Here is a 25,604-nt window from a genome sequence, read left to right on the forward strand (position 1 = left end):
ATTCGATGCACTGTGTGCCTTCACCTGGATTTTTCACAGTAACCAATCTATAAAACGTCACAAGTTATTGCTTCAATTACGGACAGGAAAGAATTTGACGATTTGGAGCGGGCGACCGCGCTTTGGAGACTATCCCTAACCCTGGGGCTCCTCCACCGCCGCGGTTTCCAGGCTCCCCCCCCCCTCCCCTCCCCTCTCCCCTCTCCTCCTCCACACGAACTCCCATCAAAACAACCTCCGGGAGTGTGTGTTGTGTGTGTTTTAGGTTTCGAAACTTTTTTTTTTGTTTTAAACCAGGGTCGGGGATCGCGATCCTCTCAACCGCGTTAACGGGCGGGGGGGGATCAGAACGCCTGGGGGGGGGGGGGTTGGAAGGGGTGGCGGGGGGGGGAGTGGGGGGATCAGAACGCCTGGGGGGGGGGGGGGGAGTGGGGGGATCAGAACGCCGCCGCCTTCGGAGCATTCACAAGCCGAGCCGTGCGCTCGAAATCGCGGCTGCATCATCTCCGGAGGAGCCGGGGGGTCCGGCCCTCTGCACGGGGCCGCCTTGAAACCGATCATCCACGATCCATGTTAGTTTCGTCCCTACGCTTTGAAACTGACGAGGGGAGGGAGAGGTTTCCATGTTGTGAGCGAGCGCCTGAACCGCGCTTTCTCCCTCTCCTCCCCGGTCAATTAAAAAAAAAATTATATATATATTTATTTTATTTTTTTTTGGGGGGGGGGGGGGGGGAGAGGGAGAAATACATTTTAAATAAAAGAAGATTTAGCTCATGGACAACCCGTCCATAATCACCCAAGTCAGCAAAGAGGAGGCGAACACCCCGCTGCGAGAGAAAGGTAACAATTTAGTTACATTGTAACTAACACGGCAACATTGTATCTTTTCCCACCATCCCCCATTGTTGTGGTTTAAACGTCGAAACTTTGTATCAAACTCAACCGCAACATTGTTGCGATCTCCCCCCCCCCCCCCCCGGGCCAGGGTTACGATTCCTCCGCTCTTTCTCACTCTGTGGTTTTCCCCATCTCCTGTTTGTTTATTTTTAATTCCCGTTTGAAATATTTTTTTTGTGTGTGTGTGTGGTTTCGGGTTTTTTTTAATCGGTTCTGGTTCTGATCAAAAGAGGGGCTTTTTTAAAAAAGAAGTCCATTTTTTTAAAATAAGTCGTGTTGTCTTCTCTGGTCGGTGATTTTAACCTTCCCTTTCTTGTCCCGTTCCCCCCCCCCCACGAGAACCGAGAGAGAAAAAACCACCACCCCACAAAACAAGTTCTTCCTCTGACGGGAACGGAGCTAAACTCTGGGCGGGAGGTTTGTTTGTTTAAACAGATTCGTTTGTTTTTAAATGTCAACATTTTAAACAATCTTCTCCCCACCCTCAGTAAGAGTTGGGATTGCATCAGTTAGTAATCAGATTGGATGGGGTTTTTTTTTTAGTGTGAAGAGAGCGGGTGCCATGTTTTTTATGGAACTTGGGTGGTGGGTGTGTCTGTGTATGTGTTTTTGAGTCTTGTTGTGTTGGACTGGAGAGGAGAGGAGAGGGGAGGAGCTCTACCGTTTGTGGTTGAGTGTCGATGACCCCGCCTCATTCACTCTCCTAAACATCCCTTTCCCCCTTCAGTGCCTGGCTTTTTCAAAACTGGGAATCCCCTAAGAGGTCCCTACCATCTCCCGTGGGTTTGTTCCATTTACCAGTAATCTTGCCCCATACCAATGAAGAGTGTTTTTGTTCATTGATTTTTGTTTTCTTTCGGGTAGTTGACACCGTCTTTGGGAAGCTGGTGGGAGGGAGGGGGAGAGCAGGAGTCTGCCAATATGTGTAAGGGGGTGAAGGCTCCCTGAGTGTTGCCTCCTGCCCAGCCCAGGCCCCAGACTGAGGTACACTACCACACCCTGGCTGAAATCAGATCATTGAGCAGAGATCAGAGAATCTCTGAACTTCCTGGTCTCTCCGGCTTGGTATCACACCTGACAGTTAGTTCAGTGCTTGAATGCACTGAATCAGTCCGTCTTTTGTGTGAACCTTGGTGTGCACAACATTGCTTTTAACCACTCCATGAGGTTTCTTGGTTTGTTTTTTTTAAACTGTGGCTGGTTGCAGAGTTTAGCCCCAAGCCCTGTTCACCCATCACCCCCTGTGCTCGCTGACCGACATTGGTTCCTTGTCCGGGAACACCTTGATTTTATAATTCTTACCCTTGTCTTCAATCCCTCCAGGATATCGCCCCCCCTCTCTATCTCTGTTACCTCCGAGATCTCTGCGCTCCTCCAATTCTGGCCTCTTGTGCATCCCCAAACTTCCTTCACCCCTCCATTGGTGGCCGTGCCTTCAGCTGTCCAGGCCCTGAGTTTTGGAATTCCCTCCTGGAACCTCTCCGCCTCTCTCTTCTCCTCCTTTTAAAACCTCCCTCTTTGACCAAACTTTTGGTCACCTGTCCTAATATCTCCTTGTGTGGTTTGCTGACAGTTATTTTTAACCTCACACCCCTGTGAAGGGCCTTGGGATGTTTCTCTACATTAAAGGTGCTATATAAATGCAAGCTGTTGTTTTAAGGCTCCATGTGGTTGAAAGTACAAACCAGAAAGTCTCGTGGTTGGTTTCTGGTCCCCGCTGAGTTTGCTGATCTCTGGCGTAACGGCAGGTTTGGGAGCGAGAGTTGGCCTCAGTGCCTCTGGGCCAGGGAGGGGGGAGAAATCAGCCAGGATTCCTGTTGCTGATCACTGTCCAATGACACCCCCCGCCCGGAAAATAGACTTTTGGTAGATGTTAAGTAAAGTCACGTTTCGGGCTGAGTGGTGCTGCTTCCGTGGTTGAATATCCTGCTTATATTCACTGCCTGACCTTACCCATCGAGTGGTGATTTGGGTGAGGTGTTGGAGGTGTGCTGCCACCTGGTGGAGCTGTGCCCAGCGAGGAGAAACTTTTTTTGAATATATTCATTCTCGGGGTGTGGGCATCGCTGGTGAGGCCGGCATTTATTGCCCATCCCGAGTTGCCCCTTGAGAAGGTGGTGGTGAGCTGCTGCCTTGAACCGCTGCAGTCCGTGTGGTGAAGGTTCTCCCACGGTGCTAGTTAGCGAGCGGCTAACCCCTGAGCGGCCACTTTAGAGGGCAGTTAAGAGTCAACCATGTTGGTGCAGGACTGGAGTCACGTATAGGCCCAGACTGGGTAAGGACGGCAGGTTTCCTTCCCTAGAGGATATGGGTGAGCTGTGGTACTAGAGGACTGGGTTAAAGGGAAGGCTGCAAAAATTTGTGTTGTTCAGCTTTAAAAGGAAGTAATTCATAGAATCGTAGAATGATACAGCACAGAAGGAGGCCATTCGGCCCATCGTTCCCGTGCTGGCTCTTTGAAAGAGCAATTCAGCAAGTCCCATTCTCCTTTTTCCCTTCAAGTATTTATCCAATTCCCTTTTGAAAGTTATTATTGAATCTGCTTCCACCGCCCTTTCAGGCAGCGCATTCCAGATCATCACAACTCACTGTGTAAAAAAAATTCTCCTCATCTCCCGGGATCAATCCAGCTGTTTGTAGCATCATCATTATTACACTCTCCAATCAGGAGAAGGGAATGCCGGAAGTTCCTAATCCATGCCCAGTACCACATTAGGACAGTCAGCATTCTTACCAGCACAATGTCTCACATGCAGGAGAGCATCCCGCTGGTACACTGTATATTGTGTACCCATTAGTACCCCCATAGCTCACAGAGTCACACATAGGGCCAGGACAGACAGTTGGTGCATCAATACTGGGAAGAGGGCAGTGCTGGACTCATTTATTGGCACCAACAAACAGACCTGTACCCACCAGTACTGTACCCCAGTGTTATACAGTGACAGACCTGTACCCACCAGTACTGTACCCGTGTTATACAGTGACAGACCTGTACCCACCAGTACTGTACCCCAGTGTTATACAGTGACAGACCTGTACCCACCAGTACTGGACCCCAGTGTTATACAGTGACAGACCTGTACCCACCAGTACTGTACCCCAGTGTTATACAGTGACAGACCTGTACCCACCAGTACTGTACCCCAGTGTTATACAGAGACAGACCTGTACCCACCAGTACTGTACCCCAGTGTTATACAGTGACAGACCTGTACCCACCAGTACTGTACCCCAGTGTTATACAGTGACAGACCTGTACCCACCAGTACTGTACCCCAGTGTTATACAGTGACAGACCTGTACCCACCAGTACTGTACCCCAGTGTTATACAGTGACAGACCTGTACCCACCAGTACTGTACCCCAGTGTTATACAGTGACAGACCTGTACCCCAGTGTTATACAGTGACCTGTATAGACTGATCCTTCATCCTGGTGTTTTATGGTTCCATTTGTTCCCTCCAGACCCAAGTTTGGACTGATATGATCTGAATGATGCTGGGCGTTCCTCACAATTTGTAAATTTCACACACGTTCAATGCAGTGAGAAATGGACATTTGTCAATGGGACCCTAGGAACAGGAGGAGGCCATTCAGCCCCTTGAGCCTGTTCTGCCATTCAATTGGATCATGGCTGACCTGTATCTTAACTCCATTTACCCGCCTTGGTTCCCTAACCCTTAATCCCCTTAACTAACAAAAATCGATCAATCTCAGTTTTGAAATTTTCAATTGACCCCCAGCCCCAACAGCTTTTTGGGGGAGAGAGTTCCAGATTCCCACTCCCCTTTGTGTGAAGAAGTGCTTCCTGACATCACCCCTGAACGGCCTGGCTCTAATTTTAAGGTTCTGCCCCCTTGTTCTGGACTCCCCCCACCAGAGGAAATAGTTTCTCTCTATCGACCCGATCAAATCCTTTAATCATCTTAAACACCTCGATTAGATCACCCCTTAATCTTTTATACGCGAGGGAATACAAGTCTAGTCCGTGTAACCTGTCCTCATAATTTAACCCTTTCAGCCCCGGTATCATTCTGGTGAATCTGCGCTGCACCCCCTCCAAGGCCAATATATCCTTCCTGAGGTGCGGTGCCCAGAACTGAACCCAGTCTCCAGATGGAAAGGGAGATTAGGCTGGGTGGCTCATTTTTGGCCGGCGCGGACACGATGGGCCGAATGGCCTCCTCCTGTGCTGTAAATTTTCTATGATTCTATGGGGTCAAACCAGAGCTTTATATGACTGAAGCATAACTGGTGCCCTGAACATGCACCTTTCCAAATGACTGACCTCCTAGTGACGGGAGTCTGCAGTGATCAGTGTAGCATTGAGTGTGTTATGTGGAAACATCAGAGGCAAAAGTGGAAAGTGTCTGATTTCGCGCTGAGCTTGATTCTGATGCTGACCCCCGTTGACCAGGGTCATTTGGTGGTACAGTCTCATTGGGGGTCTGCTCTTGGTCCAGAGGGACTGGTTTCCACGGCAATGCATGAGTCCATTTTTGTCTGCTTTCTATCTTTGCATACGTACAGTACACATTGAGTACAAAGAAAAACATTGCTCCCGTCTGATCCTGTATGTGAGTGCTTCTGTGTATCGATAACCCCTGTGCCTGGACTGTTCACCCTGTGCAGATGAAATGATAAAGTGAGCTTGTCACAGAAACTGTGATGGAGGAGTGGCTCCATTAAAGGGATGGTAACTCTGGCTAAGCTTTTAAAGCTTGCTCAGCAATTTGAAAATATCTCTTTCTGTTTCACTGGGAGTGATTGATAGGAGCTTTACTCTGTATGGAGCCCTGTACCTGCCCTGGGAGTGTTTGATGGGACAGTGTAGAGGGAGCTTTACTCTGTATCTAACCCGTGCTGTACCTGCCCGGGGAGTGTTTGATGGGACAGTGTAGAGGGAGCTTTACTCTGTATCTAACCCGTGCTGTACCTGCCCCTGGGAGTGTTTGATGGGACAGTGTAGAGTGAGCTTTACTCTGTATCTAACCCGTGCTGTACCTGCCCTGGGAGTGTTTGATGGGACAGTGTAGAGGGAGCTTTACTCTGTATCTAACCCGTGCTGTACCTGCCCTGGGAGTGTTTGATGGGACAGTGTAGAGGGAGTTTTTGAAAGTTATTATTGAATCTACTTCCACTGCCCTTTCAGGCAGTGCATTCCAGATCATAACAACTCGCTGTGTTTTTAAAAAAAGTCTCCATCTCCCCTCTGGTTCTATTGTGTCGGAACTCACTACCACGTGGAGTAGTTGGGGGGAATAACATGGATACATTTAGGGGGAAGCTCGATAAGAGGGAGAAAGGATCTGTTGATAGGGTGAGATGAAGTAGGGAGGGAGGAGGCTCGTGTGGAAACACCGGCATGGACCTGTTGGGCCGAATGGCCTGTTTCTGTGCTGTAAATTTGCCCAGTCCTGTCCCCACCTCCTGCCTGCACACTTTCCAGCAAGAATCGCTAGATAGGGATCAGCAGCAGGAGTCCTGGATAATGTATCCCCCCTCCCCCCAAACCACCACCACCACCACCTGATCCAAGGATACTGAGGTCAATTGTAACAACAACAACTTGCATTTATATAGCGCCTTTAATGTAACAAAACATCCCCAGGGTGCTTCACAGGAACGATTATCAAACAAAATTTGATACTGAGCCACCTAAGATATTAGGACAGGTGACCAAAAGCTTGGTCAAAAAGGTAGGTTTTAAGGAGGCGAGAGAGTTTTTAGGGAGGGAATTGCAGAGCTTTTCAGAAATAGTTGTAGGCAGTGATGGGGGAGGAGAGACTCTTCCCGAATGCACTAGAGACTCTCCTCATCCATATCTGTTTTGCACGTTGCAGGATTTCTATCGTCCCTTTCACCACCTCAGGACGTCCCAAAGCGCTTTACAGCCAAAGAAATACTTTTGAAGTGTTGCCGCTGTTGTAATGTAGGAAAACACGGCGGCCAGTCTGCGCACAGCAAGATCCCACACAAACAGCAATGAGATAATGAGCGGATCATCTGTTTTGGCAGCGTTGATTGAGGTGTAAATATTGGCCATGGCACCCGGGAGAACTCCCCTGGATGACCATAATGCTCGCAAGGGGTTGGGGGGTGGGTGGGGGGAGATGGGCGATCCTGAAATGGCTCCTTTCCGAGGCCGTTGGCTGTGAGTGACTGAGCCTGTCTTATCCAGGCCGATAAGCGCTTCCGCCGTAAGCAGATAAGCCCCCAGTATAGATCCACGCGAGTCGCCTTTGTGCTCGGTTTACTCACAAATCCTGATCCCTTTTATAATCCCGGTCTGAGCAGGACAGCAAAGCTGCTGGGAAAACTGTCTGTCAGCTGTGGCTCAGCGTGAGGCACTCTCACCACCTGAGTCAGAAGGTCGTGAGTTCAAGACCCGCACCAGGGACCTGAGCACAGAATCCAGGCCGACACTCCCAGTGCCAGTACTGAGGGAGCGCTGCACTGTCTGAGGTGCCGTCTTTCGGATGAGTCGTTAAACTGAAGCCCCGTCTGCCCTCTCGGGTGGACGTAGAGGATCCCACGGCTACTATTTCGAAGAAGAGCAGGGGTGAGTTCTCCCCCGTGTCCTGCGCCAGTATTTAATCCCTTGACCAATGTCACTAAAAAACAGATTATCTGGTCATTATCCCATTGCTGTTTGTGGGATCTTGCTGTGCACAAATTGGCTGCCGCGTTTCCTACATAACAACAGTGACTACACTTCAGAAGTACTTCATTGGCTGTGAAGCGCTTTGGGACGTCCTGAGGTTGTGAAAGGCGCTGTATAAATGCAAGTTATTTTTAGTTACAAAGTTTTAAATGGGGATGGGTGGGGAAACTTTGTGATCCGGTGTTGAGTGCAGGAGCCTGTGTACCTGAGTGACCGGATGACCCACTCGCTTTCCGACGGCACAGCTCAACACTCGTGATTCCCTTACCCTGCTCCTCTCGCTCCTCCTCCTTGGAATCATAGAATCGTACAGCACAGGAGGAGGCCGTTCGGCCCGTCGTGCCTGTGCCGGCTCTTTGAAAGAGCTATCCAATTAGTCCCATTCCCCCCTGCTCTTTCCCCTATAAATCTTTCCTTTTCAAGTATTTATCCAATTCCCTTTTGAAAGTTATGATTGAATCTGCTTCCACCGCCCTTTCAGGCAGCGCATTCCAGATCATAACAACTCGCTGTGTAAAAAAAAATTCTCCTCATCTCCCCCTCTGGCTCTTTTGCCAATCGCCTTAAATCTGTGTCCTCTGGTTACCGACCCTCCTGCCACTGGAAACCGTTTCTCCTTATTTACTCTGACAAAACCCCTCATAAGTATGGTGCCCTTTTCTGCCTTGTTGGGGCACTGGGCCCTATCCTTGCTTCCTCAGTAAGAAAGGAGCTCCTGACCGAGAGGAGTATTTCTCACGGACCCTGAGAGATGAGTACCACGGAACAGTCCTGTAAGAGTCAGTGAAACCTCTTTATAATCCCCATCAGCTTGAGTTCATCCAAAACTCCACTGCCCGTATCCTAAATTGCATCAAGTCCCGTTCACCCATCGCCCCCTGTGCTCGCTGACCGACATCGGCTCCCGGTCCGGGAACGCCTCGATTTTAAAATTCTCATCCTGGTGTTCAAATCCCTCCACGGGCCCTCCCTATCTCTGTACCCTCCTCCAGCCCTACAACCCTCCGAGATCTCGGCGCTCCTCCAATTCTGGCCTCTTGCACATCCCCCCCCCCCGATTTTCACCTCCCGCCATTGGCGGCCGTGCCTTCAGCTGCCTCGGCCCCAAGCTCTGGAATTCCCCCCCTGAACCTCTCCGCCTCTCTCTCCTCCTTTAAGACGCTCCTTAAAACCTACCTCTTTGACCTCTTTATGTGGCTCGGTGTGAAGTTTTGTTTGAAAATCGCTCCTGTGAAGCACCTTGGGACGTTTTACTGTGTTAAAGGCGCTATATAAATGCAAGTTGTTGCCGCCCATTCCAGCAGGGAATCAGAAGTAGGATCCCTGGATGATTCCCCCCGACCCCCCCCCTCAAAGCCTGGGGACACTGAAGCTGTGTTTAGTACCTCTTGCAGCCACTGAGGAGGAGAGCAGCTAACTGGGCACAGACCACAATCGATGAGGCAGGAATGTGAGCACAGCAAGAGCTTGCAACTAATGCCCTCCAGTTCACCTGAGGTCGAAGACCCTTCCTCGGTGCAGTGAGCCCCTGGGGGTTTGCACCTTTCTGCGTCGGGACTGGAAACCCCCGAAGGGGAACCCCCCCTCCCCTCCTGCATAGGCACTACTGCAACAGGAAGCTGGCGAGGGAGCGGAGGGTCAGGCTCGGAGGGAGGGAGGGAGGGAGGGAGCGGAGGGTCAGGCTCCGAGGGAGGGAGCAGGAAGCCCTGAGGGAGGGACGTGTCCGTTAGCTGTTGACAGGCACGGAAACGGTGGAGGCAGCAGCTTCCTGTACACAAACCCGCTGCCACTTTCAGGCTGCAGATCAGCCCCCACCCCCCGGCTTCAGAGCTCGTGCTGGGGTAACAACAACAACTCTCAGTTATATCGTACCTTTTAATGTAGCCAAACGTCCCGAGGCCCTTTTACAGGAGCGTAAATCAGACAAAATTAGACACTGATCCACATAAGGAGATATTCGGACAGGCGAAGAAAAGCTTAGCAAGAGGGAGGTTTTAAGGAGCATCTTAAAGGAGGAGAGAGAGGGTAGAGGTGGAGCAGTTTAGGGAGGGAATTCCAGAGCTTAGGGTCTAGGCTACAGTGGCGGGGTGGAGGGCAGGGGGCCGTGGGGGGGTGGGTGAGGTTTTTGCGCTGTCCGGCTGAACTGAGAAACTTCCAGCGACACAATTACAGATTGTGTCCTTTCAAACCGAGGCTGTCTCGAGAGAGCAATGTGGCTCTGGGGCGGGGGTCCGCCGGGGCGGGGGTCTGCCGGGGCGGGGGTCCGGTGGATACATGAAAACAACACATAATTCAGTGCTGGTTTGCACTATATTGGCAAACATAGGAACAGGAGGAGGCCATTCAGCCCCTCGAGCCTGTTCCGCCATTCAATTAGATCACGGCTGATCTGCATCTTAATGCTATTTACCCGCCTTGGATCCCTAACCCTTAATACCCTTACCCAAAAAAAAAATCTAGCGATCTCAGTTTTGAAATTTTCAATTGACCCCCAGCCTCAACAGCTTTTTGGGGGAGAGAGTTCCAGATTTCCACTCCCCTTTGTGTGAAGAAGAGCTTCCTGACATCACCCCGAACGGCCTGGCTCTAATTTTAAGATTATGCCCCCTGAGGCACATTATTACAGCTTTATTCTGTATCTAACCCGTGCTGTACCTGCCCTGGGAGTGTTTGATGGGACAGTGTAGAGGGAGCTTTACTCTGGTGTCAGCCGTGGCTCAGTGGGTCGCTCTCTCTTGCCTCCTGAGTCAGAAGGTCGTGGGTTCGAGTCCCACTCCAGAGACCTGAACACATAATCCAGGCCGACGCTCCCAGTGCCAGTACTGAGGGAGTGCTGCACTGTCGGAGGTGCCGTCTTTCGGAAGAGACGTTAAACTGAGTGTAGCGGGAGCTTTACTTGGGATCGATGCTGAGTTCACTGACCTTGACTGGGGCAGCAGTCGCCCTGGACTAGAATAATCAGCCCCGCTGTTGATCACTCCCCCAACAAAGTGGACGCCTGGTGTGGACAGGACTGGGTTCTGGTCGTCCTGCCCCTCGCCCCCCCCCAGTGCCCCCCATGAACGAATAGCCTCGGCATTCATGCCCAAGCTCGTTCATGAGGAATGTTTACTCGGGGGTGGGGACCGGCCCCATGGAACAAGAGATAAGGCATCTTCAGGAGGGGAGGAAAGCAAATTAATGATGGGGAAAACAAAACAAATTAAAGCAAGAACTTGCATTTATATAGTGCCTTTCACAACCTCAGGACGTCCCAAAGCTCTTTACAACCAATGAAGTACTTTTTTGAAGTGTAGCCACTGTTGTAATGTAGGAAACGCGGCAGCCAATTTGCGCACAGCAAGATCCCACAAACAGCAATGTGATAAATGACCAGATAATTTTTTTTAAGTGATGTTGGTTGAGGGATAAATATTGGCCCCAGGACACCGGGGAGAACTCCCCCTGCTGCTCTTTGAAATAGCCCCCGTGGCATCGTTTACATCCACCTGAGGGGGGCAGACGGGGCCTCCCTCCCATCCGAAAGGCAGCACCTCTGACGGTGCAGCATTCCCTCAGGACTGGGAGTGTCGGCCTGGATTACGGGCTCGGGTCTCTGGAGTGGGGGCTCGAACCCCCAGAGGCGAGAGTGCTACCCGCTGGCGTCACATGCCACAAGTTTGGGTTCAGGCGGAGGGCACGGCCTTAAGAGTTGTGGCTCGGGCGCACCTCTGCCTGTTTTTGGTATCGCACCAGAGGCAGTGCGGTGCTGGTTACCGTGTGTTCCGGGTGAGATGGCGGGGAGGGGGAGGGGGAGGGGGAGGGGGGTGGGGTTGGTCGCGTTCCCCTGCTTGGGCTGGCCTGGCACTTCCTGTCTCTAACCCCACCACCTCGGACGCCTCTCGCTTTCAGGCACACTGACTGTCTCCGGCAAGAAGCCCCGCAGACGCAGTATTGTCCACGCCCTCTTCTGCTGCCTCTCCAGAAACGACGACGATGGTGACCAGAGCTCGGTCGTCGTCAGCAGCAACAACAACGCCTCGCTGTTGGCAGATGGGAAAGGCAACGCCTCCAAGGTAGGAGGCACGTTGACCCCCGGGGAGGGAGGGAGGGAGGGAGGGAGGGAGCGAGGGGCAACTGCCCTGCTTTACAGTGCAGGTTTGGAGCAGGATCAGATTTGGCTGAATTCAGACTGGGGATGGGGGGGGGAGGGGAATAGGAGGGGGGTGGGGGGAGACGGGAGGCGGAAGTGGGAGGGAAAACAGGAGGGGGAGGGTGGTGGGGAGATGACGTTGGGGGGAGACGGTCCATTCTGACTAACCCCCACAGCATTACACCCACACTGTCCCAGCTGTCTTGCGCAGGAAAAGACCAGCTGTTCCACCAAGCTTGCCCCACACTCGTGATGGCCGGAGCATCCTGACTGGACACTGTCCCCGCCCCCCCACCCCCCCTCCTCATCTCCCCCCGCCCCTGCAGCCATGTAATCTCCTGGGAGAGGCAAAAAAAAACAGATAATGACAATTATAATAAGGAAAAAATACTCTGGAAATTCCTCTCCGATCCCCTCAGGCGATGGAACCCAGTCCAGGAGATCACACGGACCGAGTGTTATCTATAAAGACACTTCCCTTCTATATGATGCGATCTGTGCCCCAGTCAGGCACCGGTCCAGCTCCCTCTTGAGGGTGAGCAGAGAGTCGGCACCGACCACACCGGCCGGCAACACATTCCAGAGACTCACTGCTCTCCGGGGAAAGGAGAACCTCCCAACATCCAGACTATTCCTGCTCTTCCATAGTTTAAACTCCTGACCCCCGGTCCTCCCCAATCTGTTAAACTGGAATAATCTCTCAACGGGGACTCGATCCAGCCCTTTAATTATTTTACAGACCTCTATCAGGTTGCCTGTAAGTCTACGCTGCTCTTAAGACCATAAGAGATAGGAGCAGGAGTAGGCCATTCGGCCCCTCGAGCTTGCTCCGCCATTTAATGAGATCATGGCTGATCTGATTTGTTTACCTCAACTCCACTTTCCTGCCCTTTCCCCATATCCTTTGACTCCCTTGCTGATCAAAAATTTGTCTAACTCGGCCTTGAATGGATTCAATGACTCAGCCTCCACCGCTCTTTGGGGTAAAGAATTCCAAAGGTTCACGACCCTCTGGGAGAAGAAATTCCTCCTAATTTCCGCCTTAAACGGGCGACCCCTTATTCTGAGACTATGCCCCCTAGTTTTAGATTCCCCCATGAGGGGTAACATCCTCTCAGCATCTACCCTATCGAGTCCCCTCAGAATCTTGTATGTTTCAATAAGATCTCCTCTCATTCTTCTAAACTCCAATGAGTATAGACCCAACCTGTTCAATCTTTCCTCATAAGACAACCCTTCCATACTCGGAATCAACCTAGTGAACCTTCTCTGAACTGCCTCCAATGCAAGTATGTCCTTCCTTAAATAAGGGCACCGGAACTGTACGCAGTACTCCAGATGTGGTCTCACCAGCACCCTGTACAGTTGTAGCATGACTTCCCTGCTTTTATACTCCATCCCCCTGGAAATAAAGGCCAATATTCTGTTTGCCTTCTGGATTACCTGCTGCACTTGCATATTGACTTTTTGTGTTTCATGTATAAGGACACCCAGATCCCTCTGTACCGCAGCATTTTGTAGTATTTCTCCATTCAAATAATACTTTGCTTTTTTATTTTTCCTCCCAAAATGGATGACTTCACATTTTTCCACATTATATTCCATCTTCCAAATTTTTGCCCATTCGCTTAACCTGTCAATATCCCTTTGCAGACACTTTGTGTCCTCCTCACAACTTGCTTTTCCATCTATCTTTGTATCAGCAGCAAATATGGCCACAAGACACTCTGTTCCTTCATCCAAGTCACTGATATATACTGTAAATAGTTGAGGCCCCAGCACTGAGCCCTGCGGCACCCCACAAGTTACAGATTCCCATTTTGAAAATGACCCTTTTATCCCGACTCTTTGTTTTCTGTTAGTTAGCCAATCCTCTATCCATGCCAGTATATTACCCCCAACACCATGAGCTCTTATCTTGTGCAGTAATCTTTTATGTGGCACCTTATCGAATGCCTTTTGGAAGTCCAAATACACTGCATCCATTGGTTCCCCTTTATCCACCCTGCCCGTTACCTCCTCAAAGAACTCTAATAAATTTGTCAGATATGATTTTCCCTTTCATAAAACCATGTTGACTCTGCTTGATTGTATTATGAGTCTCCAAATGTCCTGCTACTACTTCCTTAATAATGGATTCTAGCATTTTCCCAATGACAGATGTTGGGCTAACTGGTCTATAGTTACCTGCTTTCTGTCTCACTCCCTTCTTGAATAGGGGTGTTGCGTTTGCGGTTTTCCAATCCGCTGGGACCTTTCCGGAATCTAGTGAATTCTGGAAGATTACAACGTAATCTTACGTAAGATTACAAAGTGAATAGACCAAGGTCCTTGAGCCTATCTGAGTAACTGAAGTTCTTTAAGTTGGAAATCTTTCTTGTAGCTCTCCCCTGGACCTCTTCCAAGGTCACTATATCGCCCACCATGTGAGGGGACCAAAACTGGGCACCTTACTCCAGATGGTTCCTTCTCAGGTTGGCAGGTTGTAACTAGTGGGGTGCTGCAAGGATCAGTGCTTGGGCCTCAGCTATTTGCAATCTACATTAATGACTTAGTTGAAGGGACTGAGTGTAATGCATCCAAGTTTGCTGACGATACAAAGCTAGATGGGAAAGTAAGCTGTGAGGAGGACACAGAGTCTGCAAAGGGATATAGACAGCTTAAGTGAGTGGATGAGAAGGTGGCAGATGGAGTTTAATGTGGGGAAATGTGAGGTTATTCACTTTGGTAGGAAGAATAGAAAAACAGAATATTTTTTAAATGGTGAGAAACTATTAAATGTTGGTGTTCAGAGAGACTTGGGTGTCCTCGTACAAGAAACACAAAAAGTTAGTATGCGGGTACAGCAAGCAATTAGGAAAGCAAATGGCATGTTGGCCTTTATTGCAAGGGGGTTGGAGTACAAGAGTAAGGCCGTCTTACTGCAATTGTACAGGGCTTTGGTGAGACCTCACCTGGAGTACTGTGTACAGTTTTGGTCTCCTTATCTAAGGAAGGATATACTTGCCTTAGAGGGGGTGCAATGAATGTTCACTAGATTGATTCCTGGGATGAGAGGGTTGTCCTACTAGGAGAGATTGACTCGAATAAGCCTATAACTCTCTGGAGTTTAGAAGAATGAGAGGTGATCTCATTGAAACATATAAGATTCTGAGAGGGTTTGACAGGGTAGATGCTGAGATTGTTTCCCTGGCTGGAGTGTCTAGAACTAGGGGACATAGTCTCAGGATAAGGGGTCGGCCATTCATAAGAACATAAGAAAGAAATAGGAGCAGGAGTAGGCCACATGGCCCCTCGAGCCTGCTCCGCCATTCAATCAGATCATGGCTGATCTTCAACCTCAACTCCACTTTCCCGCCCAATCCCCATATCCCTTGATTTCCCCCAGACTCCAGAAATCTATCGATCTCAGTCTTGAATGTACTCAACGACTCAGCATCCACAGCCCTCTGAGGTAGAGAATTCCAAAGATTCACAACCCTCTGAGTGAAGAAATTCCTCCTCATCTCAGTCCTAAATGTCCGACCCCTTATCCTGAGACTATGCCCCCCAGTTCAAGAACCGCCAGCCGTGGGCAACAACCTCTCAGCATCTACCCTGTCAAGCCCTCTCAGAATCTTCTGTTTCAATGAGATCACCTCTCATTCTTCTAAACTGCAGAGACTATAGGCCCATTCTACTCAACCTCTCCTCATAGGACAACCCTCTCTCCCAGGAATCAATCTAGTGAACCTTTGATACGCCCCTCTAAGGCAAGTATATCCTTCCTTCGGTAAGGAGACCAAAACTGTACACAGTGCTCCAGGTGAGGTCTCACCAAAGCCCTGTACAATAGTAAGACTGCCTTACTCTTGTACTCCAACCCCTTGCAATAAAGGCCAACATGCCATTTGCTTTCCTAATTGCTTGCTGTACCCACATACTAACTTTTTGTGTTTCTTGTACGAGGACACCCAAATCTCTCTGAACACCAACATTTAATAGTTTCTCACCATTTAAAAAAGATTCTGTTTTTCTATTCTTCCCACCAAAGTGAATAATCTCACATTTCCCCACATTATACTCCATCTGCCACCATCTCGTCCACTCACTTAACCTGTCTTTATCCCTTTGCAGACTCTGTGTCCTCCTCACAGCTTACTTTCCCACCTAGCTTTGTATCATCAGTAAACTTGGATACATTACACTCTGTCCCTTCATCTAAGTCATTAATATAGATTGTAAATAGCTAAGGCCCAAGCACTGATCCTTGCGGCACCCCACTAGTTACAGCCTGCCAACCTGAAAATGACCCATTTATCCCTACTCTCTGTTTTCTGTCCATTAACCAATCCTCTATCCATGCTAATATGTTACCCCCAACCCCATGAGCCCTTATCTTGTGTGACAACCTTTTATGTGGCACCTTATCGAATGCCTTTTGAAAATTCAAATATACGACATCCATTGGTTCCCCTTTATCTACCCTGCTAGTCACATCCTCAAAAAAACTCTAATCGATTTGACAAACACGATTTCCCTTTCATAAAACCATGCTGACTCTGCCTAATGATTTTCAAAGTGCCCTGTTGCCACTTCCTTAATAATGGATTCCAGCATTTTCCCGACGACTGTTGTCAGGCTAACTGGCCTGTAGTTCCCTGTTTTCTCTCTCCCTCCTTTCTTGAATAGCGGGGTTACATTTGCTACCTTCCAATTCACTGGGACTGTTCCAGAATCTAGAGAATTTTGAAGATCATAACCAATGCATCCACTATCTCTGCAGCCACCTCTTTTAGAACCCTCTGATGTAGGCCATCAGGGCCAGGGGATTTATCAGCTTTTAGTCCCATTAGTTTCTCAAGTACTTTTTCTCTACTGATAATTACTTTAAGTTCCTCACTCTCATTATCCCCTTGGTTCCCCACTATTTCTGGTATGAATTTTGTGTCTTCTACTGTGAAGACAGATTCAAAATATTTGTTTAACGCATCTGCCATTTCCTTATTCCCCATTATAATTTCTCCTGTCTCAGCCTCTAGGGGACCAACGTTTACTTTTGCTACTCCCTTCCCTTTTACATACTTGTAAAAGCTCTTACAATCTGTTTTTATATTTCTTGCTAGTTTACTTTCATATTCTATTTTCTCCCTCTCTATCAATTTTTGGTCATCTTTTGTTGGTTTCTAAAACTCTCCCAATCCCCAGGCTTATTACTCTTCTTGGCAACATTACAGGCCTCTTCTTTCAATCTAATATTATCCTTTAATTTCTTTCGTTAGCTACGGGTGGATCACTTTTCCCGTGTAGTTTTTATTTCTCAATGGAATGTATATTGGTTGAGAATATTGAAATATTTCTTTAAATGTTTGCCATTGCTTTTCAACCATCAAACCCTTTAATTTAATTTCCCAATCTACCATGACCAACTCTCCCCTCATACCTATGTAATTGGCTTTATTTAAGTTTAAGACTCTAGTTTCTGACTTAACTATGTTACTTTCAAACTCAATGTGAAATTCATCATATTATGATCGCTCTTCCCTAGGGGTTCTTCCACTGTGAGATTACGAATTAACCCTGTCTCATTACATAATACAAGATCTAAAATGGCCTGTTCCCTGGTTGTTTAAATGATGTATTGCTCGAGGAAACCGACCCAAATGCATTCCATGAACTCGTCCTTCAAACTACTTTTGCCAATTGTACAATCTCCCTTAAAAAAAAAAAACTGTAGTAAGAATAAAACCAGACGGACAACCCGGCATCGGACCACTAGGCACCTGGACACGACAAAGGCAAACCAAGCCCAGTCGGCCCTGCAAAGTCCTCCTCACTAACAGCTGGGGACTTGTGCCAAAATTGGGAGAGCTGTCCCACAGACTAGTCAAGCAACAGCCTGACATAGCCATACTCACAGAATCATACCTTTCAGCCAACGTCCCAGACTCTTCCATCACCATCCCTGGGTATGTCCTGTCCCACCGGCAGGACAGACCCACCAGAGGTGGCGGTACAGTGATATACAGTCAGGAGGGAGTAGCCTTGGGAGTCCTCAACAATGACTCTGGACCCCATGAAGTCTCATGGCATCAGGTCAAACATGGGCAAGGAAATCTCCTGCTGATTACCACCTACCGCCCTCCCTCAGCTGATGAATCAGCCCTCCTCCATGTTGAGCACCACTTGGAGGAAGCACGGAGGGTCGCAAGGGCACAGAATGTACTCTGGGTGGGGGACTTCAATGTCCATCACCAAGAGTGGCTTGGTCGCACCACTACTGACCAAGCTGGCCGAGTCCTGAAGGACATAGCTGCCAGACGGGGCCTGCAGGCAGGCAGGCAGGTGGTGAGTGAACCAACACGAGGGAAAAACCCACTTGACCTCGTCCTCACCAATCCACCTGTCGCAGGTGCATCTGTCCATGACAGTATTGGTAGGAGTGACCACCGCACTGTCCTCGTGGAGACGAAGTCCCGTCTTCGCACTGAGGATACCATCCAACGTGTTGTGTGGCACTACCACCGTGCTAAATGGGATAGATTCAGAACAGATCTAGCAGCTCAAAACCGGGCATCCATGAGGTGCTGTGGGCCATCAGCAGCAGCAGAATTATATTCCAGCACAATCTGTTACCTCATGGCCCGGCATATTCCTCACTCTACCATTACCAACAAGCCAGGGGATCAACCCTGGTTCAATGAGGAGAGTAGAAGAGCATGCCAGGAGCAGCACCAGGCGTACCTAAAAATGAGGTGCCAACCTGGTGAAGCTACAACTCAGGACGACATGCATGCTAAACAGCGGAAGCAACATGCTATAGACAGAGCTAAGCGATTCCACAACCAACGGATCAGATCAAAGCTCTGCAGTCCTGCCACATCCAGTCGTGAATGGTGGTGGACAATTAAACAACTAACGGGAGGAGGAGGCTCTGCAAACATCCCCATCCTCAATGATGGCAGAGCCCAGCATGTGAGTGCAAAAGACAAGGCTGAAGCGTTTGCAACCATCTTCGGCCAGAAGTGCCGAGTGGATGATCCATCTCTGCCTCCTCCCGATATCCCCACCATCACGGAAGCCAGTCTTCAGCCAATTCGATTCACTCCACGTGATATCAAGAAACGGCTGAGTGCACTGGATACAGCAAAGGCTATGGGCCCCGACAACATCCCAGCTGTAGTGCTAAAGACTTGTGCTCCAGAACTAGCTGCGCCTCTAGCCAAGCTGTTCCAGTACAGCTACAACACTGGCATCTACCCGACAATGTGGAAAATTGCCCAGGTATGTCCTGTCCACAAAAAGCAGGACAAATCCAATCCGGCCAATTACCGCCCCATCAGTCTACTCTCAATCATCAGCAAAGTGATGGAAGGTGTTGTCGACAGTGCTATCAAGCGGCACTTACTCACCAATAACCTGCTCACCGATGCTCAGTTTGGGTTCCGCCAGGACCACTCGGCTCCAGACCTCATTACAGCCTTGGTCCAAACATGGACAAAGGAGCTGAATTCCAGAGGTGAGGTGAGAGTGACTGCCCTTGACATCAAGGCAGCATTTGACCGAGTGTGGCACCAAGGAGCCCTAGTAAAATTGAAGTCAATGGGAATCAGGGGGAAAACTCTCCAGTGGCTGGAGTCATACCTAGCACAAAGGAAGATGGTAGTGGTTGTTGGAGGCCAATCATCTCAGCCCCAGGGCATTGCTGCAGGAGTTCCTCAGGGCAGTGTCCTAGGCCCAACCATCTTCAGCTGTTTCATCAATGACCTTCCCTCCATCATAAGGTCAGAAATGGGGATGTTTGCCGATGATTGCAGTGTTCAGTTCTATTCGCAACCCCTCAGATAATGAAGCAGTCCGTGCCCGCATGCAGCAAGACCTGGACAACATCCAGGCTTGGGCTGATAAGTGGCAAGTAACATTTGCGTCAGACAAGTGGCAGGCAATGACCATCTCCAACAAGAGAGAGTCTAACCACCTCCCCTTGATTTTCAATGGCATTACCATCGCCGAATCCCCCACCATCAACATCCTGGGGGTCACCATTGACCAGAAACTTAACTGGACCAGCCACATAAATACTGTGGCTACAAGAGCAGGTCAGAGGCTGGGTATCTGCAGCGAGTGACTCACCTCCTGACTCCCCAAAGCCTTTCCACCATCTACAAGGCACAGGTCAGGAATGTGATGGAATATTCTCCACTGGCCTGGATGAGTGCAGCTCCAACAACACTCAAGAAGCTCGACACCATCCAGGTCAAAGTAGCCCACTTGATTGGAACCCCATCCACCACCCTAAACATTCACTCCCTTCACCACCGGCGCACAGTGGCTGCAGTGTGTACCATCCACAGGATGCACTGCAGCAACTCGCCAAGGCTTCTTCGACAGCACCTCCCAAACCCGCGACCTCTACCACCTAGAAGGACAAGAGCAGCAGGCGCATGGGAACAACACCACCTGCACGTTCCCCTCCAAGTCACACACCATCCCGACTTGGAAATATATCGCCGTTCCTTCATCGTCGCTGGGTCAAAATCCTGGAACTCCCTCCCTAACAGCACTGTGGGAGAACCTTCACCACACGGACTGCAGCGGTTCAAGAAGGCGGCTCACCACCACCTTCTCAAGGGCAATTAGGGATGGGCAATAAATGCCGGCCTCACCAGTGACTCCCACATCCCATGAATGAATTTTTTAAAAATTTGATTTGCCCAATCTATATGAAGATTAAAGTCCCCCACGATTATTGCATTACCATTGTTACAAGCTCTTATTATTTCTTGATTAATACTCTGTCCAACAGTATAGCTACTGTTCGGGGGCCTATAAACTGCTCCCACAGTGTTTTCTGCCCCTTGTTATTTCTTATCTCCACCCAGACTGATTCTACTTCCTGATCCTCTGAGCCAAGATCCTTTCTCACCACTGTCCTTAACTCATCCTTTATTATCAGGGCTACACCCCCTCCTTTTCCATTCTGTCTGTCCTTCCGAAAAGTCAAGTACCCTGGAATATTTAGTTCCCAACCTTGGTCACCTTGCAACCATGTCTCAATAATGGCTACTAAATTTACCTGAGGAAGGAGGAAGCCTCCGAAAGCTTGTGAATTTAAAATAAAATTGCTGGACTATAACTTGGTGTTGTAAAATTGTTTACAATTACTAAATTAAACCCATTTATCTCTATTTGTGCCATGAATTCATCTGTCCTGTTACGAATGCATTGAGATAAAGCACCTTTAATTTTAACTATTTTACTATTTTTCCCTGCTTTGACCTTATTCACTGATGCACTATTACCGTTAAACTCTCTGTCCCTTCCTGTCACACTCTGCTTATCTTTACCCGAATCGCTCCACTGCTCTGCGGCCTTGACTTTTCTCTTTAGATTTATAAATTTACCCTTACCTGAACCCCTCCCCCGCCCCTCCCGCAATCCCCCCTCTTTTAGTTTAAAGTCCTATCTACCGCCCTAGTTATTCGATTCACCAGGACTCTGGCCCCGGCCCGGTTTAAGTGGAGCCCGGAACAGCTCCCTCTTTCCCCAGTACTGGTGCCAGTGCCCCATGAATCGAAACCCCTGTCTCCCACACCACTCTTTCAGCCACACATTTAACTCTCTGATCTGTTTGACCCGATGCCAATTTGTGGGTGGCTCAGGGAGTAATCCAGAGATTTTAACCTTTGAGGTTCTGCTTATTAATTGAGACCCAACACCTCAAACTCCCTCAGCAGAACCTCATTCCTGGTTCTACCTATGTCATTGGTTCCTACGTCGACCACGACAACTGGATCCTCCCCCTCGTGCTCCAAGTTCTTCTCCAGCCGCGAGGAGATGTCCTTAACCCTGGCACCGGGCAGGCAACACAGTCTTCGGGACCCTTGGTCGCGGCTGCACAGAACAGTCTCTATCCCCCTTACTATACTATCCCCTACCACTACTCCCACCGCTTGAATGGCCTCCTGTACCATGGTGCCGTGTTCAGTTTGCCCATCCTCCCTGAAGTCTTTGTTCCGTCCACACTGGCAGCAAGTACCTCGTACCTGTTGGACAAGGTCAAAGGTTGAGGCTCTTCCATCACTGCATCCTGGGTCCCCATACCTGCCTGACTCACAGTCACACCCTCCTGTCCCTGACCACTGACCAAATCTAAACTGCTACCTAACCCAAGGGGTGTGACTGCCTCCTGGATCAAAGTGTAAGTTCGGGACTGAGATAAGGAGGAATTTCTTCACTCAGAGGGTTGTGAATCTTTGGAATTCTCTACCCCAGAGGGCTGTGGATGCTGAGTCGTTGAATATATTCAAGGCTGAGATCGATAGATTTTCGGACTCTAGGGGAATCAAGGGATATGGGGATCGGGCGGGAAAGTAGAGTTGAGGTCAAAGATCAGCCTCGATCTTATTGAATGGCGGAGCAGGCTCGAGGGGCCGTGTGGCCTACTCCTGCTCCTATTTCTTATGTGGGTCTGACCAGTGACCTATATGGTGACAAAATGGTGTCTACGTTACCCACCATGTGACCAAATGCGATCTCTTTCCCCCGCCCCCCCCCCCACCACCGACTGACTGAAATCCCAGGCCGCCATCTTGTGAGCCAGTTTGGTGACTTGAGTCAAATTTCATTCCTGTTTTTTGTTGGATTTCCCAGATTTTATTATTTTTTCAATGTGCAGGTGTCCCTGGGATCACACTCTCCGTGATTTCCGTGCCGTTTATCTCCTCCCCCCCCCCCCCCCCCCCCCCCCAGGAAATGGCAAACCAGTGGCCCTGGTGATGGTCATGAGAGAGAGATTGATTGGTGGATGCCAATGGGTCAAGCAATAGAGAAGGGAGATCTGTACAAACCTCTGGTTAGACCACATCTGGAGCACTGTGTACTGTTCTGGGCACCGCACCTTAGAAAGGATATATTGGCCCTGGAAGGAGTGCAGTGTAGATTCACCAGAATGTTACCAGGGCTCCAAGGGTTAGATTATTTGGAGAGGTTACATAAACTAGGCTTGTATTCCCTGGAATATAGAAGGTTAAAGGGTGATTTGATTGAGGTTTTTAGGATTGTTAAAGGAATTGATAGGGTGGATGGAGAGAAACTTTTCCCGCTGGTGAGGGGGAGTCAAGGACAAGGGGACATAACCTTAAAATCAGAACCAGGCCATTCAGGAGACAAGTTAGGAAACACTTCTTCACACAGAGGGTGGTAGAAGTGTGGAACTCCCTCCCACAAAAAGCACTAGATGCTCAATTAATAATTTTAAATCTGAGATCGATAGATTTTTGCTAGACAAGGGTATCAAGGGATATGGAGCCAAGGTGGGTGGATGGAGTTAGGCTACAGATCAATCACGACATAACTGAACGGCGGAACAGGCTCGAGGGGCTGAATGGCCTCCTCCTGTTCCTACGTTCCTATCTGAACGGGATAATTGATCAGTCACTGGGATGGGTCGAGCAGATTAAAAACAGTGCAGTTTTGGACAATACAAGGGAAGGATTGGAATCCCAAAATGAAAACAAGAAATACACAACAGACCAGTTTGAAGATGGGTCACGATGTACGAATGACTGCCCTTCATCAGACTAACGGGCATTGGATATTGTTGGGGAAATGGAAAGGTAAAGTGGGAGGAGGGGATGGGGGAGGGGGAGGGGATGGGGGAAGAACCAACAGGCCCAGGGTAGAGACCATGACAGGGTAGAGTGAACATGGGCTGTGCAGAACTGTAGGCAAAGACTGATATCTTACGCAGTTCAGGAATGGCCTGTGTGCCACCATGTTGTACCATCAAACCAGTTAGTGATTGGATATAAATTTCTTCATGCCCGCCACACTGGTAGCATCTAGCCCGCAGACAGCATGCGTGTGAGTGCGTGCGCGCCCACACTGGGGTAAGGACAGGAATGGGCTGGGCTGTTGTGCCCTCCACAGTTGAATAGCCGGTTAATACGTGACACCTCGACTCACCCGCGAGGTAGAGGAACACGCCTGAGCCGCATGGAGGCATCCGCCAGCACCTTCGGAGAAAGGGGGCGGGGGATTAAAGCCTTCGCCGTAGCAAGCCTCTGATTACAGGTGGCCGTCAGGAGTTGTGGGGGATTGATTTTAGTCCGTGCTTGTCCTGAAAGCTGGGATGCCGCGTGTCTTTGCGTCCGATACGGAGAGCTGCTGAAAGGGCGCTGGGCACACGAGGGGACCCCGAGGGCTGTCTGCTGCTCTGCTCCCCTCCCTCCTTTCCCCCTGATCATGGTGACCACCCTCCACTCGGTTTGAAAAGGGGCCGAGTATTTGAGAGAGCGAACACGCACATGCAGGAAACGGAGACGGCCGTTAATAGGTGCAGTGCTTTTATTAATCTCAGCAAATTGAAAACTGGGCTTTTTTTTTAAAACTCTCCCAATTCTCGTGTGTAAGAAAGTTACAGGCCGGATGGCCCGCCCCTCCTGGAAACTCCCAGTGAGTTGTTTTGTTCCTGCAGTATGTGTCCCTCGACCAGCAGGTGGCGGCGCTGCACCATTAAAATCAATGGCACGTCTCCCAAATCGAAAACCAAATAACAAGGAAAATGGAATTTAAGGAATGTGGAAAATGTTGAGGAGCAAAGGAGGGTCTCAGGGCTGAATAAGAGCAGCGATAACTAAAAGGCTGAGCGGGAATATTAACATTTCCTCTCCCCCTTTTTGAGACGTGCCCCCCACCGAACCTTTATTTTTTGACGGTACAATTCTACAAGTGCTGGTCACCTGCATGTTTATTTTGTGCCTCAAAACTTATAAAGTGCCTTCGCAAAAGGTGGTGAGAAAATTGATATATTTCCTTCTGGTTAGTTTTTTGGTTTTGGAAGAACCTGGACTTTCCTGGCCTCTCTTGGCTCAGCTTCAGGTTGGGTTAAACTCGTACTGAGCCACCCTGGGAGAGACTGACGGAAATCCTTTTGAATGAAAGAAGGGCCACTGGAGGGAAAGGAGGGGACTTGAGGGAACTGAGCAAGGAGATGTTACTGGAATGGAGAGGCTCGAACCATCAGGAAAGATCGAACATTTCTGTAGAAAAGATCAGACTGAGGGGGTGACCTGACAGAGGTCTTTAAGATTATGAAAGGGTTTGATAGGGTAGACGTAGAGAAGATGTTTCCACTTGTGGGGAGACCAGAACTAGGGGCCATAATATAAGATAGTCACTAATAAATCCAATAGGGAATTCAGGAGAAACTTCTTTACCCAGAGAGTGGTGAGAATGTGGAACTCGCTCCCACAAGGAGTAGTTGAGGTGAATAACAGAGATGCATTAAGGGGAAGCCGGATAAACACATGAGGGAGAAAGGAACAGAAGGATATGCTGATAGGGTGAGATGAAGTAGGGAGGGAGGAGGCTCGATGTGGAGCATAAACACCGGCATGGACCCAGTTGGGCCGAATGGCCTGTTTCTGTGCTGCAAGTTCTATTTACAGGAGAGAGGCGGAGAGGTTTAGGGGAGGGAATTCCAGAGCTCAGGGCCGGGGCAGCTGAAGGCACGGCCGCCAATGGTGGAGCGAAGGAAATCGGGGGGGGGGACGCGCAAGAGGCCAGAGTCGGAGGAGCGCAGAGACCTCGGAGGGTCGTAGGGGCTGGAGGAGGTTACAGAGGTAGGGAGGGGGGGCGAGGCCGCGGAGGGATTGGAACAGGCCTGAATGAAGAGGGATGTTCAGGATGTACAGTAACAGGTTAATAGTTCTGATGTCCCTTTGACCTCTGATCCCAGTATGGGTTTTTGCTGCTGTTCCTTGTCTGTGTGGTATGAACCTCTGATGCAGCTTTTGTGCCTCTCTTGTTCTTGTGTTTTTTTTTAAAAACGTACAGACTGCAGTTAAATACCTGCTCCCCGAAGTGAAAGTTCAGGACAGGGGGAAGAAGTGTGTGGTAATCGACTTGGACGAGACTTTAGTTCAA

General features: G+C 49.4%; 1 protein-coding gene across 2 annotated transcripts in view; it reads left to right on the top strand.

Annotated features, from left to right (window-relative positions):
- The first annotated feature begins 423 nt into the window (after positions 1-423).
- Positions 424-25,604, top strand: part of LOC137323480 (carboxy-terminal domain RNA polymerase II polypeptide A small phosphatase 1-like) — a 110,110-nt gene continuing 84,929 nt past the window's right edge. The window contains exons 1-2 of one of the 2 annotated variants that reach the window (XM_067986984.1): positions 756-840; positions 11,456-11,619. Coding sequence is in view for 1 of the 2 variants with exons in the window: in XM_067986983.1 (XP_067843084.1) it covers positions 774-840 (67 nt within the window). In the remaining variant the exon portion in view is untranslated. Of the gene's footprint in view, positions 841-11,455; positions 11,620-25,604 lie in introns of both variants that reach the window. The other variant, XM_067986983.1, reaches the window with a different exon arrangement.

The sequence above is a fragment of the Heptranchias perlo genome, chromosome 7 (genome assembly GCF_035084215.1).
Source record: "Heptranchias perlo isolate sHepPer1 chromosome 7, sHepPer1.hap1, whole genome shotgun sequence".
Classification (NCBI taxonomy): domain Eukaryota; kingdom Metazoa; phylum Chordata; class Chondrichthyes; order Hexanchiformes; family Hexanchidae; genus Heptranchias; species Heptranchias perlo.